Genomic DNA, 17,443 nt, shown 5'->3' on the forward strand with positions numbered 1-17,443 from the left:
GCAGCTGCATTGCCTTTGCCAAGAAAAAAAAAGGCAAAAAAAAGCTAAAAAAAATAAGCACATCTGTGGCAGATTTAAGCCATCTTCTTTACGCAGTGTTGTAACCAAAGGTTTTTTGGTTACAACACTGTGCAAATCTCATTTGTTTTCTTAAATGTATTTCTTTCCTATTCTTTTAAATGGTCATATTTCTTCTCTGGCCAGCTCCTCTGACATTGTATCAGCACTGATGGAGCTGTTTGGAGGTGGGTGACACAACTGTCACTGCATCAATCTCACCACGAAGCTGTCAATTCCACAGCAGCATTTGGAGCTGAATCAGACAGTTCCAGTGACATGGCAACCACAATGGGTGAAAGACACTTCTATTCCTTTGGATGCGTAGGAGACACTTTCATTTACAGAAAGGACTCAGTGACACTCTTGTTCTGCACACAAGGATTAGTCAGACTCTTCCTGGAAATCAAAGGAAGCTGGTGTCAGTACAAACTCTGCCTCCATCAGGTTTCAGGTGTCCCAGCTGTCCAGCCTAATTGCCCATCACAGTAGAACTTCCAGTGAACAGTTTCACTGAGATTCTGTTCCTTGATTTTATATCTGCACTGTCAACAGTCTTATAAAGACAGGTTTGTTTGTGATTTATAATAAATAAGGTTGTAAGAAAACTAGGCCATTTCTAATAACAGAATGCTCTTGAAAGAACCCCACTTCCCCTCCATATGGAATGGAGCACCCTGCTTATTCATTCTGTCCATTTTCCACTGAATTATCACCTATTCTGATATTTACTTTTTCTTTTTTTTTTTAATTTAAGCTTCATACATTTATAAATCGCATTGGAAAAGGGTCAGGACCTGCTGCTAGCAGATGCATTATCTTTTCTATTCTCAGGCTGGCTGAACTTGGGACAACAGAGTTTTGACCTACGTCAAGAGATGACAGTAGTTAAAAGGAAATAATCAAGGACACTCCTGGTAGAACAAGAAGTCCCTAGATTCTTGGCACAAATTTACACCTTATAATAGCATATTAAGACCTGATAACTATGTTGGTGTGCACTTATATGAGCTGCTTATATGAGTAGCTGCTGTTGTAAGAGAAAGGCACTAACAATGTAAGTAGACTATACAAATAGTGTGTGGAACCACAAAGGAACATTTGAGGTCATCGGCTCCTACAATTATGAGCTCACTTAAGTATCTGGAGATAGAAGTGCACTATTAAACACTTTTGAATTAAAGACTTACTTTGATTAAAGACACACTGCATTGGTCAGGGATAAGTTTTATGGTTATAACAGACATTTGGATTAAATCTTATTATTCTCAAAATATGTTCTTAGAATATGTAATTTTTAAATTTTAACTCTCTGTATAAATACATGAACTTTATGTATTTATGTATTTATGTATACTTTATGTATATAGAATTTTATATAATTCTTATATTGCTACACACTCCATACCAGTGTAAGAATATATATATATGTACATATATAAGCATAGTCTGACAATCAGTAATGATCAGCTTTTGTATGTAGCATCTTTTTCAAAATGCATAGTTGATGTCTCCAAAACTGATTCTGCTCACATATGAAAGCCTTTTTTTTTCTTTGCTACAGTTATTATTTTTATTAATGTCAGGAAATTAAAAAGAGACTGAAAATGCATAGGGTTTTACATCCGAATTCACTTAAAGAATGAGTCACAGAAGTTGTTTTTGGCATGGTGCTTTTACATTTAAGCCCTAGAACATTTCTACTTTACCATCATAAACAGATTTTACCATTCTATATTACTTTAAAGCAATATTCTGTATGAGAGTGAAGAAGTTCTGAACCATGGAGATGATAAAAAACCTATGGAGAAAGGAAATTACAGCATAAGGGAAATGATGGCTGGAGCCATACCATCCAGATCTGTTAGCTCATCCAAACAGAAATGCCAGGCTGAGTTGATTTGGTCAGTGCTTTGGTTGGGACCTCTGAGGAAACCTCCAAGGTTGCTGAAGGAAGTGGTGGCAGCAACTCTGTAGGTGGCATTCTCTGCTCCTGAGTCACCAGTGTGTCAGTGACTGTGATGGAGCCACCGGGATTTCCTGGAAGGGCTGTGGGAATGATGTGAAACCACGGTCGAGAGTATCAGGAATTATTTCATGACCATCATGAATTTCCTATGAGGAGTAGACCTGGTGACCCTGGGTACCTGATCACATTTCAGTATCAGCCTTTCTTTCATCATTTCTCCAAATTGGGGCAGGAGAATAAAACCATTAATGTCATGCCAGGATGATGGAGTACTGAAAAATGTTCAAGCTCCATTATAAGAGACTTTTACTTAAATCCTGTCACTATTTGAATGAGATTTGGATCACATCTAGAGCCCTAAGTACAGAAGGACTAACGTGTTTTTGAAGGAGCCCTTCCCCTTTCATGCCTTTCCCACCTGAGCAATGCTGCCATCGCCTTTCAGCCATAACCACTGACCATTACTCAGAGGTGCTGCCAGGCCCCATGGTGCTCCCAGAGCAGCTCCAGTCCGGACTGTTCTCCTCCCCAACCCCACGGTGCTGTAGTGACACCATGACATCACATTGTCCCCAGAAACAACGACACAAATCTGATTTATAACTGGTGGTAAAACTTTATTATTCAAGTTTAGATGTAACAGACATCTTTGCTGCCTGAAGATTGTTTGCATAAGAAATACACCAAGAACATGTTTGTGAGTAGAAATGAACATGCACTATGAAAACCAAAAAACAAAACAAAACAAAAAAACCTGAAACAAAACAGAACAAAAAACACATCCATGTGTTGTAAGGACAAAACATTAAGAGCCAGCATTCTAGAGTCAAATCAGGGCTACAAGTTTAATGATGGTTTTTAGCAACATGAAGTCATTCTTTATGAAGCAATTTTTTTTTCTTTTTTTTTTTTTTTTCTTTTCCTGCTGGTGAATTTTCTATAAGCTAAATTTACAATGGCATTTTGAGATGTTTCCTTTTCTCCTGTTCTCCTACACAGAGCTCAGAGGCCAAAATGATAGGAATGGAAAACTGTGGTAGCTGTCACAATGTTTTTACCTTACTAAGTGTAATTTTGCTTTCCTAGTCAAGGAATTTTACTAGGTGCAACAAAGAATCAAATGAAACAGGTATTTATCTAGCTGTCAGCCATTTAATTACTGTCTTTTATCCTCTTAAAGTAAATTGGGGTGTGTGTGATTACTGTACAAGTAGCATCCCCCCAACTGTCAGCTTTCCAGAGTTGGCTAAATGAAATAAAAACTGTGAGGAAGAGGGTAGTGAGGAATCCTATTCTGAGGTGAGAAAATTAAGTAAATCATTTTACTTGGCCCATCTTAACTTTAGAGAAAAGTTTAGAAGGGATTTCTTACTTATCCATCACATTTGGGATGTGCTGACAAATTGCTCACTGCTCCTTGCCAAGCATAACTGTCTCCACAGAAGCAGAAGGAAATATATCTACCCTTCTGGCTGCACAGAAGTGACCTTCTAATCTGCTTGGCTTTTCCTGACCAGTATTAGGAATTAGCATGTTAAGTCAGCCAAGAAAAATCAATACAAGAGCAAAAATGAGAATATATTTAGACATACTGGGCAAAAAGCACATGGTAGACAACATCCTTAGCACATAAAGCAAGTAGTTATGACTACAAAACAACAGTGTCCAGTCCAAGGGTGGACTTGAAAGTCTGTCCCTGAACTGAGTACTAATCCACAGTTGCCAAATCAGTTTTTCCCATTGCGCAATCACTGTGTTTCAGCACTGGATACAATTAGCATCAGTCACTTGTCCTGCTGCCCCTCTAACTGCAAAAATAATCTATTGCTCACAGTGTGTCTCAACCTTTGGAGATGTCTCAATTTTCTCTCCCTTTAAAACTGTCACAATGGACAACAGTGCCTTTTAAAAACCAAGATATCTGCATCCAGTGTCCTTCCCCCTTTCTCCATAGTCCATTAAAAATTAAGGGAGGAGTTTCATCAGCATGGTGGCAATTAGGTGCAGCACTTCATTTGGAAAGCAGACTGAATTTGGCACCTGAACACAAACTGTGCTCTGGAACATCATCTCCTGCAGCACTGAGGGGGCAGCAGCCATGAAGTGACAGCCTAGGACAATCTGGTTTGCAGATGACATCACAGGATGGCTCCATCTATACAGAGAGTTACTGGAAACACTGTGCCTGTTCCACAATCTGGTTAGTGACAGGCACCACAAATCCTCTAGTTTTGAAACATCTACTTATTTGGTTGTCCAATTTGAGATATGTTTTAAGATCTTACACTACTATTCCTTTAGTAAGAGAAGTTCACCACCTTGAAGCCACTGACAAATTGAGAACAAAGACTGATTGTTTGAAAGTTCAATTTTTAGTGCTGTAAGTTGACTGAAACACAGTGGGTGCAGTAATTACTTGTGTGTGCTAACATTGGTTTCCATCTGAAAGTTATTAAATAAGATTATTCTTTTCCTGTGTCAGGATTTTTTTTCTTTTTATTAGTACCCATTGTGAGGGGGTCTGGAAGATGGATGGAGTCACCTCTCTTTTGTTAAGAAAGAAAACTGTGGTCCCCCTATCCCAATCAAAAAGAACAGGCTACAGCAAAATCCCATTTCTTAAAAAGCAGAAATCTTAGAACATCTCAACATGTCATGGCAAGAACAATGAACTTTTTTCCAAATTTTATTTGCATCGTCTAGGTGTGCAATAGTAACATTCAAAGCTCTGTCTTGTTCTTTGCAGTCATAAGATTTCATTTCTCCTCATCCCCAAACCCTGATATGTGTATTTCCTGTTGATTTGCCTCTGCTTCTGAGTTTAGCGAGAAGTGTTCTGAAGTTCAGGGTAGTGCTCAAGTTTTACAATGCACATGTCCCTCTAAAATATTTTGCCATGAAGATGCAGCTTCTATCAATGAAGAAGCCAGAGGGACTGGTAGGTCTGAAGTCAAACCAGTAACTACTGAGAATCGGCAGGCAGCTGCCTTTGAAGGCGATAAAAATCACTGCTTACTGAGTATAACATCTTCCTTGGAAAAGCTGAAAAGGACACACACTGGACCCTGACGTAACGAAACGAGGGCAATCTATTTCAGTCCCCACAGAAAAAAAAAAAAAGGAAACAGAAAATACCCAACAAAAATAAATCCACAAAAACCAAGTCAGAACTTATTATTGGAGAACAATAGTAAAAACATAACCAGACTTTGTCACTGGTATCAAGCTGGAGATTCATCTAAAAAATAGAAGAAGAAGAATGTGGCCCAACATCCTTTGCTAACCTAGAACACTACTGAAGGGTTACAGAACTCAACCACAGCAGATTGAGTGGGATGTTCCATATGCTGCTCACCAGTAAAGAAGCAATGGGTGGAGCAGGAAGGAATGCAGCCTAATGCTGAACAATAGCCTGTCTGTGCCTAACAAATCAGAGAAACTGTGCAATAATGTTTCACCTCCGTGAAAATACAACATCTAAATACTGCCAAGGTCAGTGAGACCTTTGGTGATCAACTGTGTAAGTGCCTCTCACGCTTGTTTGCTGCCAGCTGCTTTAGGCACATTATTTCTCAAAAGACTATCAAAGTGCTGAATGTTTAGGCCAGTTCCCTCCTGGTTTTCCTTTTGCCAACCCCTATAAGACATTTCCTATCACCTCTCCTTTTATTTTCCACCTCCCTGATTATCTGGTTAAGTATCTTAGTAAGTGCACCAAATACAAGAAGGGAGAGTGGTGAGACTCAGGTAAGTTAAATACAAGAACTTTTTTTTTTTTTTATGATGCTTTAGTTCAATTACATGAAAATCTGAGAAAGGCGGCATGTAAGTGAGATCAGAATAGGACCCTTTACATATAATCTCAAGAGAGGACTTAGTCCAGAGATATTTTTATAGAACATTTTAAAAAATAAAATGCATGAATGGAGAAATAAAAGACAACATAATATCAGAAAGACATTTTAAACTTCATTCGCTGCAACATTCATGAACCAGTTGAGCTACACCTGCCATCCAACCATAAGGAACTAAGACCCTGCACTGCGAAAAAGAAACAAACCCAAACAAAACAAAAAAGCAACTGCGTAATATTGTAAAAATGGAGTGCAATGCTACTACAGAATGCAATAAAATATCAGTGCTGCATCGTCAAACAGCACTTATCAAAATAATTTCTGAAATGTTTCTTCTGAAACACAGACAAAGCAATAAAAAGAGGATATATGTTTATCATTTTAAGCATAACAATGTGAGTTAAGAGCTTAAGAATACAAAAGTACTTGGAATGAATAGTGCTACCCTTTTTTCCTAAGTAGGCATAAAAATATTTTCATTTCCTTCTTGTTTTTCATACCATTAATATCAACAAATTTCATTCATTTCATGTTATCGTTTACAACTTTAATGCACACACACAGAAAAAAAGATACCTACTGCAATAGAAATAGTTGCTTCATTACCTTGTTTGCTACATTTGCAAATGTAAACAGCGAGGCAGAGCCAGAACTGACTCTAATGCATGATGGAATATCTTTGTTGCATACGTACACTGTAGAAAATAATTATTCAATATGTCAGGCACCATTATTTGAAATGTAATACATTAATATTTACTAGAAAAATAAGGTTTTTTTCTATTTGTTCTCCCAACTTCTTTAATGAAATAAGTTAATCTGACAGTGCATCCAGTAGCTTGTAATATCTTCTACATCCCTGTGGCAAAATAATAAACTACTGGTTGGGACACTATAATGAAAATGATTAAAGTCAGTTCTTGTACACCCTTGTAGCAAGCATGGAGGCTCGTCTAACAGCACCTTTAACCAATTATTTAATATTTAGTTATTTAGCCCTATTTCCCTGAGCAGTTATGCTGAGGAGCTTTCCCTTCATGGATAGTTTTTAAAAAGCTTTAACTATTAAAAAGTACTATGAAGACATTTAATGCTACTTAGCAAAAGCTGGTATAAGTCTACTGAAGGGATTGACTGGTATGTATAGCAATGTTAAGCCTGTGGAGAAGTAACCTTAGACTTTAAGGTTTAGAAATGTAATATATTAAAAATATATTAAAATAAAATACAGCAGGTTACCTTATTCTATGCAAATTAAACCTGGAATGTGGCTTCTGTATTAGAGAATTCACTTGCACAAAATGGTTTTCCTAGACTAAAGTGTGCCAGAAAGAATGTAGTGATAAAATGGTAGCTAAAAATCAGCTGAGTCTGAGAAACATATATATGACATTGCTGCCAAAGCTTTGAGGACAATGTGATCCTAAGGCATGTTGTAGGGCAGAAATTTGCCCAAATTAAAGAAAAGAAAATGACCTTTTAACTCTGTATACTTAACATGTCTAGTTCTTATATACAATGTGCATATGTTCACTACACCCCTGCAGCAGTATATACATATACACATCTTTGCACACTTGCCAGTTATGTCTCTTACACAACAGCAAAGGTATTAATTGTCCAGTAAAATTTTCTCAAGGTTATTCGGCATGATTCACTGCATTCTGGCTAGCTTTGGTGGGCCATGTCCCACTGCATTATCTTCCTCCCCTTCTGGCCACCATCCAACTGTTCTTTTTTCTTGGTAACCCACTCATTTAAAAAAGAAAAAAAAAGAAAAAATAAAGGGGAAAAAAAGGAAAAAATAAAGAATAAAAAGGAAAAAAAAAAGAAAATAACAAGGGATTTAATATTGGATAAGGCATGCTCTCTATATGAAGTGCTTTATGGGTCTTCACAAGACATTACAAGCTATTGAATTCCCATCAAGGAAACCTATTTCTGTTTAATTGTGCTAAGTGCTAAGGTTTACTCTTTAGGTTTTCCATTCTTTTCAGCTTGTGCATTGTTCCTGTGTAGGCCCCTCTGGATGTGAGTTGTGAAGTCATACTTGTCCGTGCAAAGATGCTGGCAAATGCTGCACTGGAAAGGTCCACTGTCACCATGGCAACTCATATGCAATGCATACATCACTTCATCCAGAAAGACAATGCCACAGTGCACACACTTGGTAGAAAGTTCATCTTGGGTACTTCTATCAACTTTCTCTGTTTTTACTACATTCAAGGGACCTTCATTTTTTACATTTGGTGGTGCCTTACTCTTTTCCTTGGAGGCACCATTTGCAGTTGGCCCAGGTCTGGAATGCTTTATCGCCAAATCTAGAGGAATGTCATTGTCTGATCCGACAGCTGAAAAATGAGGAGGCAGATTAAAGGTGGGATAAGGCACATAGTTTTGGCAAGGATTTGGTAGGCCAGGCACATGACTCAAGTAGTGTGGATTCCCAGGAACAGACAGCTTATATTTACTCCAGAATCTCAGCCAGTCAGCTTCACTCTGAAAGTCATTGTGTACAAACGGAAGTCCAAAGAGTGGGTACTGGTATTTTTCAATAGGGCTTCCAGGTGGAGAATAGTTTGGATGTTTCACAGGTCTCATGTATTTTTCTATTGGGCTGCCTCTCTCTGAGCTTCCTTTCCCTTCTGATATCGATGAACTGTTTCCTGGGTCTCCAGTACTTTCCTGAGGACTTTTTATCTGAATGTGCAAAGGTTGCATCCTTTTGTGAATATCCAGAGTTTGGCTGACCAATATTGGCTGCTGAGCAGAATGGCTTTTAGTCAATGAACCTGGGGCCTCGTATTTACTGAGGCTGGGAAGCTGAATTTCTCTCTGATGACCTTCAGGTAAATGATCCTCTGACCTCCTCTCTAAGGGGCTTCCATTGACTTGCTCCTCACTGCTACCCCTCTGCTGTTTGTTTAGCTGCTCAGCCTGAAGTGCCTCCGGGTTAAGGCGCTTTCTTGTTCGTCTCCTAATGATCTGTTCACCATTGTTCTGTTTAATGATGTTTAAAGGCCTGGGAGTCTGCATGGAACACATAGAGAATGAACAAAAGGAAAAAAGAAAGACACATTAAACAAATCTGTGAGACCACGCTCGTGCAAATTTATCTTTTCTTTTGTGAAGAGCTGTATTACAACAGTGTTACGGGAATGACCAAATTTCAATCCAAATGCTGGTTCACTGCCCCTCATGCTGAAAGTAAACTATAAAATGGCTTATTTTATCAACCTGAGTCAACTGCCTTAGACATCCTGTACCTATTTACTTAAAAAGGCATGAAGTATCCAAGCTGTCAAACCATTTATTACCTGTTACTCCTAAAAAATTCTGGGGGAGACATGTTGAAAGTGGGTGCTGAGAGCTAGGGGTGAGGCAGGAGATGCAAGGCCCTGTGCACTGGTGCTGCTCTGGGCACCATGCCACCAGAGCTTGCAGGGTTTGCACAGCTCCCACTGGGACAAGAACTTACCTTCATACTCACCCTGCTCTCACAGGGACAGAAAACACAGGCACACACAGGGCTTGCTGACCACCACTGCTGTCACACAGCAAAAGGGCTGCAGGTCCACTGTGTGCTGAGTGGGAAGATGGTGGCCAGAAAGGGGCCAAGAAAGATGGAGAAGAAAGCCCAGGGAAACTGTGCACCAAGAGGTGTACCTCTTCTTTGGTATCAACTCCCCCTCCTTCACCCCAGCTGCATTGCTTTCTAAGTGTTACTGATGTGCTACTAAGTCATGAGAGAGAGAAGGCATGGGGCAAAAGGAATCCGTAAAGAAAAAAGCATCACAAAGAGGCAGAGGGAAGAACCAAGTGGGGACTTCTGTTTCCATTTGCTACTACCCCACAACAGTTAAGTGGCCTTTTTAGAGAAGAAGTGAAAATATCTTTGTGTGGGGAAAAAAACATGGTACAAGGAAGGACAGCAGTTAGGTTTCCTTTAAACACCCCCCAAGAGAAAAGCAATAGCATCTGAGTGAAAAATGGTGCTGCACCATCAGTACGTTTTTCTACTGAACAAAAACTACCTAAAAGTCATTCAATTTGGTGTGTTGGGAGCTGACATTTTTCTTCCAAAAGGCACATAATCCCATTTTGGTTGGAGGCCATAAAAGTGCCACCCTGCCCCAGGATTCTACTCATATGTTTATTTGGAAATTTTAACATTGTTTTTAAAAGCAGATTTAATTTTGGCTTACAGTCAATATCCAAAGTAATCTTGAGTACCTTGAATGTAACTAAATTTTTAATATATTTGTAACTTCAAGCTAATATGAAAACATCCAGAGCTGGAAGAACACCCATTCTATTATTTGCAGAGATTTAATCTCTCTCTTCAGTTGCCATTTTCCTCTCCTTTCACTTATTTATTTTCCTGCAATTGGCATACTCTTAATGGTTAATTACATTTTAGACAGTGCAGCTATTTTTTAAGATTTTACTTTCTGTTAAAATACCGAATCAGAAGTATATACACACTTTGATTTAGATTTTTAAATAAGAGAAATTGAAACTTGGTAGAAAAACAGCACCTGAACCAGCCTCCTCACACAGATCAAAGTTAAAACAAAATCGTCTTAAAAAATTACAATATTTTTAATGTAAATTCTATTCAGATAAAGATAATAGTTTGACCAATCAATAGCAAGTTAATATGCATAGACATGTACTTTTCATTATAAGATCTGTATAATTTCCTTGCCTTTTTATGACAATTGTAACTCAGATACTGTGTGAGATCTTACAATGTTGTTGCTCCTATTAAACACTAAACACTACAGACCATTTTTATATGGCTTCCAGACAACTCTCCAGTATTTTGGAGATACTTTTACCCTTACTCTTCATGCTACAGGTAGAAAGCCTGATTATGGAAGCAGCTGAAAGAAACATCTTCCTGCCTGAGATTAGGGACCCTCATACACTTATACTTGAGGCTCCAGCTATTCAAAGTTATTGCAGGTTCAACTTTAAAATTCTTCAGCTTGCCAATGACTGTGCTCATCTGATTAAACCAGCCCTCAGATGATTAAAATGCACTCTTTAGTGGTGGAAATCTACTAATTTTCCTTATTTGTAGTAGTAAGGTGCAGATAAAAATATCTTGTATTTGGTTACAACCAAGGCAAATAGAAAATTTTAAGGTCACTTCTTGATTTTCAGTGGGGCATTAAATTTAGAATATAGTGGAAACATTACCAGAACTTTACTTTTAAAATGGTCTATGTCAGATCCTTAATTATATGTTAGACATAATGAAGATGATCACAAATATTTCTGCCATCTCTGTATCAGCTGACAATCTCCCCAATCCAATAATATGAGTAACTGAAAAAAATAAAAAATTCAACAAATGCTTCAATAAATTATTGTGATTAGATTTCTCAAATTCCATGTGAAAGTGGAGCCTCCTCTAGACTAATCCTAGAATATGCTGCAATTCTTTACTGAATTAGTCTAAGGATGTTGTCAAGGAATCACCATGGAACAAAATGTAGTGTTCCATGACAAAATTCGAGCTGTTTAAAAATGAAGGACAGCACCACAATAATAATGGTCAAATTCATGACTCTGGGGAGACAGCAAATGTGACTATTCTGTATATGTTTGCAGTAAGATGCATTTTTTCACTAAAACTATTTTAATAATAGACTCGTGGATTATAATTACAATTTTAAAACATATTTGATTGCGTTAAAGGAGAGAAATGTGAAAAACGTGGCAAGTTTAATGTCAACTACCCCTTAGATAGATGGAACATCTTTGAAAACACACTGAAAAGTTATTCAAGGGTATAATAGAAATAGAAATGCAACTTGCAGCAGAAATCACTACCATGTTAATATCTGTCAGTCACTATCACCTAGTAGTATCTGATAGATCAGAGATTTTTCTTCTCATTAAATGAAAGTGAAAAAGGGACCTTAAGCTTGCATTAATGAGGATGGTAGTCCTAGATAGTAATTATCCAATCAAAAGGGAGCTAAGAAATGTGCAAATTAATACAGGTGAGTTTTACTCAGCGGTGTAGTACAATTTAGATGACCAGGCGTCTTACAGAAGTAAATTCTATTCACTTGATTTTTTACAGTTTTGGACATTTCCTTAATAACTGCACCATCCTGGACGCCTTAATTCAAAACCATATGTCCAATACATGACCCACACTGCAATTTTTCCTGAACAGACAGACAGGCAGACAGATAAAAGAAACTTTCATCTTTCTGGTGTCCATCTAAAGAGCATCCATTTCCATGGGACTGTCTCAAAAGTTGTCCCAAAGGAGAGATTTGTTGGATTATTTCAGACTCCTACGTATAAAGGAGTTGCTATCATACCACAGCAGAGTAAGGCTTAATTAAATTCTTTTAATTTGTTAGGTCAAAGTTCAACTGAAGATATTAATGTCAAATGTCCACTGAATGGCAGCTTATTGTCATGCTTAAAATGTCAGCTTCTTGCTTTTGAGATGCATAAAACAAACTTTGACACTGTATTTCTAATAAATGATACTGGAAGTGCACTAGTTCATTCCTACTAGTTCATAAGGATGATCCAAGTTGTGCTTGAATTCAAAACTGATTATTGTAGCTTTTATCTATTTAAAAAGAAATGTTGAAAATCATGGTAGGATCCAACACTACAGCTGAGAAAATTGTACTTAAAAAATGGAAAATAAGAGTCTGCAAATGGAATTTCAACAAATAACCAGACTCAAATGACAAATAAAAAAGCCAATGTACCCTTCTTAAAATCTTTCTGGATGTTCACCACTGATCAATTTCCTTAAATTAGATATTCTATCTACAACTTTAAGAGGTGTCCAGGAAGATGATACCTGGAGCAAGACCCAACCAAGATGCTGGCCAAGACCATGCATTAGTTCATCTTCTTAGATATTACTGGCCTGACTGGGCTATTCTGGGCCTTAAAAACACTGAGTGACCCCAGAATGACACATATGTCAAACAGAGCCAACCCTTCACACTGGTAATGGTCATGCTGCTTTTAAAATGGTAATTTTTACATTGTTCTAGTTAGTGGGCTGGTTTGGCAGGATTTTGTGTAAACAGGATTATTGTATGGGCAGTAGACAAGACCACTGAGAAGCTTACCTTTCAAATTTAATTTCTGCAAAACATTTTATAAAATGTACACTCAGTCACCACGTTTATTTCTCAGTTAGGCTCTAAGCCTGATCTGATACATTGCCCTGGCAAACTCCCAAAGACTACCTCGGTTTCCATTTCTGAATAATAGTAACACTTTTTAATTTCATAGGAATGTTGTAAAAATTAATTAATTAGTCACCTGACTCTCCTATGTGTGCCTATTAAAGACAGCAAGGATAATATTTAACCAGTGGGTCTTAACCTAAAAGATTCCAGGCATTTTGGCACTGATCCAAGGAAACACTTCAGCATGGCTTTCCTGGACCTGGACCAGAGTATCCAACATCTTTCAGGATCAAGTCAAGTGTCAATAAGATGAAAAGCAATATAGACAGACCATGATTATTATTTATTCCCTGACTGATCCTGAGGGATGGTGAATCTTCCCCTCACCAAGTGATGAGTGCCTTCAAGTGAATAGCTTCCTTGCCGAGATATTTATCTTCCAGCAGACTTTAAGAACTGTAGAAAAAAGAACGCAAAATCCCACCTCCCCATATCTCTGGGAAATTTACTATCTAGAATAAAGGAGGTAAGAGATGTCAAAGTATACAAAAACTGTTTCAACTGTTTCAAGAGATATTTTAATATAGATGTGATGTCTAATTTCAATAATTTTGGTTTTTCTAGGACTGTAGAATTTAGAGAGCTTTCATCACAATATATCATATGCCTTGAAAACCAATTCCCAGAAAAGAAATAATTTTCCCCTTATTTTGTATCAAAATAATTAAATGCATCACTGGTGATCTCAAACACATCCACTCACAGCATCCCAGGCTGTTTCATAATGAATCACAACTGATCCCAAAGTGACCATTCTGCAAAACCCTGTTAGGAAATTAACTGCAGGCCAGAGAGTGGTACTAATCACACAACCAGGCAGGACCACAGCTGCCCAGCTTAGCTGTGCAGCTCTTTTCCTACTGAACAAACCAGTAAGTTCTTCCTACCGAGTGGAGCTTCTGGTAGAGGCCACACGCGTTGCATACATATCCACCATTTGCATTCTTCCGCCAGAGAGAGGTCTTTGTGGTCAGGCAATTGGCACAGAAAACACCCGAGCCTCTACGTCTCTGAAACAGGGAAGAAAAAGGGAAAAAAAGCAGGTCAGAGGTGAGTCACATGAGCTGTGGAGTTAGGACAAATCAACACAGGAGTTTTGTCTCTAGACTGGCAACAATGACAGTATAAAACCACACTGCCCATAATGAGGTCAGGTTCAATTGTGCTTAATAGGCACCACTGATTTTCATTATAATTAACCCCAGAGTGATGGATGAGGTGTGTGAAACACCAAAGCCTTTTCAGAATAACAACTTTAACTTTTTGAACTTCAGGTTTTGTGCATTTAATGATGGTTTCTAAACAGCAAATTCAGAAAAAAAAAACCAAAAACTTGGAAGCTGACAGAACATTCTGCAAACTCTCCTGGTTTCACAACAGATTATTTCTTTTTAGCTAGATTTATTTAAAAGTGTGATTGGTAACAAGAATTCTGAAACACCACCTAACAATTAATTACAGTTTATACCTGTCTCATACTAATTCCTTTAACAGATATTATATTTGAATACATGATACCGTATTTTCCACTTATTTCTGAAATCAGTATAAGCTACCATATATTCCTGCAGCCCATATGAACAAATAAAAGTACAATATTCTTGAATGAGACCTCTTCTGAACTCCAAAAGAAGTCCCAGAAAACACTGTCTCATCAACAGATAGATTTGTTTATTTATTTCATTTTAGTCAGGCGAAGAAGGGCATAGTAAAGCTTCCCCAAATACAAATTGATTTTAACCAGACTGAGCTGTGCATTCATCAGCTTTCATAATGATCCAGGAATATTTAAAAGTAGGCATGTTTATGAGTATTGCTCATTAAATTTTTTCTATGGAGTAATGATTTCATTAAACTTCTCATTTAAACAAAAGTCAGGCTGTGTTTATGGGCCCAAATACTAATAAGCAGGAAATGGAATTCTTTTGCTGAAAAGAAAATACGAATTTCAACTCCGTTCCCTTTTTGCAAAGGGAAAAAAGGATCAGTAAGAAAGCTTCACCAGCTAAGATAAGAATGAGTGAGTAGAGGGAAAAGAGTCTGGGTGAAAACTAATTTTATTATAAATTAAGAATTACTAACACTATAAGTAAAAATTTCAGGGTTTCAGAAAATTTAAGTAATTTATTTAACTTTAGTTCATACTGAAGAAGACTGGTGCTCATGCCAAAAAAATACAATGGTTATAATTGTACTCTGATACATTTCAAATGGAAAGCTTTCTGCAGACATAATTTTGGCTTCAAGACTGGAACACTTTCTTGGCATTGAAAGGGCATTTGATTCATCGGGTGTTTCACAATGTATCACTAAAAAGACCTGGTGAGCAGCCAGTTCCCTATAGGGTAATTTTTCCATCCAGATGCAAGTGCTATCAGAGGCCCTCGTCAGCTAAACTAATTATGATCTTGCATTTGCTGATGCCTGCTCACTCTAACGTTCGACATCCTCCATTAATCATCAATACAAGGAAAATGAATGAAACGTAAAGAAACGAGGGCTGGTAAGCTGCACAGCCATAAAAATCTGAAATGAGTGCAATAATTTAACAAGATTGGGGAAATGTTTTTAGTGAGCACAAAGTCAGGCTAACAATTGCCCTTTTAAACCAAGAACACAATTTCATTTGTAGAGCAGGTTGTGGTACTTTAAAGTGATACAATAAAATCAAGATTGTCATCAAGATAATCCCTCTCTCACGACCGTACATCATCCCCTATTTTGTCTCTTAAATCAGATGCAGTAGTATATGACATTTTTCCTCAGTGTAGCTAAGGAGAGAACTAGATGGTAGTTGATGTCCTTCAGCAAACATCTAACTAGTTCTGCATATAAGCCCTGGAAATGTGCGCTCATCTACACGTACATTGAAGGTCTCAATTCTTTTTGGGGCTGGATATCCTCGACCAGTTTCACCTGGCTGCTGAAATATTCTCCATCAGAGTACAATAAGAGCCTCACTAGACTAATCCCAACTTGGTCCACTTGGAGGGTGAGACGTTTCCAAGTGGAAATGACTTTATATGGCCAGGATTCAGCTACCACTGCAGAACTGTTCCTTTTCATTCCTACTTCTTGTATGCTGGTCTACAGTTTCTTAGTGTGGTGTATTAACCAAGTGGAGTCTTAATCTGAGTCAGTCTTTCCACTGTTTTATTTCTGTTTGTGTTCCCTGAGTTTGGGAAATACCCTCTACAAAGACATGGAAGACTATTAAAATATAGAGAGAGCAGTCTAGTTTGTATGCTGTATTTCTACACACTTGAAGGGGGACAGAAGGTAAAGTTACACAGAAATTTTCATTAAATGCAGTGGAGCTAGTATATCTATAGAACATTGACAAAAGCAACTAATTTTTTCTCTCTTTTCTAAAGAAAGATCTGATTCAAATTGGGTATTAGTTGCAGTGAAATCAGGCTATGACTACAGCTGACAAAAACCTGCAAAATACATAGCAGTAGCTGTTTGTATTGAAATTCTATACGTCTGCTTATTCACTACTTGCAAATATTTTTCTGTTTAAAATTTCAAGTAGTCCAGCTAAACATCCTTCCCTAGATTTAATGCAGTCTGAAAATTCCTCTTTTGAGCTGTTCTGTGCTGCACCTTATCTTACTTTACACTCTCTGATTTCTGTAGTATTTAAGGATCTTACAGGATAATCAACACTGATTATTTCAGTATTAAAGTGTTTCAACATAGCTTATATACACTAATAAATAAATAATTGAAACACCTCTGGAAAAACTTAAATGCTGCTACTTCGTTGAGCATTTTGGTTACAAAACAGCTATTTATAGTGGGGACACACAGCTTTAGAATGGATTTCCTGCCACAAAACAGGACTATGGCAGAATTGGACAAAAGATTCTTGAGTCTCCGATGCTACTAACCACAGAGTGGACCTGCCTGTCAAAATACACCTCAGAAGTTTTCATGTCTGCAATAAAAAAATTGGAGGGCTTTTTAAAAAGCCTACAATGTAGCAAACATATTATCTTAAACAAATAATGTTTCTTAAAAAGAAAACAAAAACCTAGGCCTTTACTTCTCATATACCAAGTTTTCTAAGTCATTGGTTAGCAGAAATTATTTAATTTTTTTTTTTTTTTTTGCTAAATGTTCATTAGCAATTCTGTTAGTGATGGTACCTCTGCATGGATCCGTTTGGCTTTGCATGCTCATCACTTGAACTCGTCAATAATATTGGCCAATATTGCTGCTTTTCTGGGTAGTCTTGCAAAGAAACAGGCACTTGAGCTCAAATCCAGCAAAGCCTGTGCTGCAGCTATGGCCCACAGCCCCCATAAAACCCAGCC

At 37.6% G+C, this 17,443-nt stretch overlaps 1 protein-coding gene across 3 annotated transcripts in view; it reads right to left on the minus strand.

Moving 5' to 3' along the window:
• Positions 1–3,984: 3,984 nt before the first annotated feature.
• Positions 3,985–17,443, minus strand: part of TRPS1 (transcriptional repressor GATA binding 1) — a 210,395-nt gene continuing 196,936 nt past the window's right edge. For all 3 annotated transcript variants that reach the window (XM_054283573.1, XM_054283650.1, XM_054283495.1), the window contains 2 exons: positions 14,012–14,134; positions 3,985–8,910 (listed from right to left, as the gene is read on the minus strand). In XM_054283573.1, the coding sequence (XP_054139548.1) occupies positions 7,849–8,910; positions 14,012–14,134 (1,185 nt within the window). In that variant the 3' untranslated portion in view covers positions 3,985–7,848. The remainder of the gene's footprint in view (positions 8,911–14,011; positions 14,135–17,443) is intronic.

The sequence above is a fragment of the Melozone crissalis genome, unplaced genomic scaffold (assembly GCF_028551555.1).
Source record: "Melozone crissalis strain CALT ecotype California unplaced genomic scaffold, PUWL_Pcris_2 ptg000002l_1, whole genome shotgun sequence".
Lineage (NCBI taxonomy): Eukaryota > Metazoa > Chordata > Aves > Passeriformes > Passerellidae > Melozone > Melozone crissalis.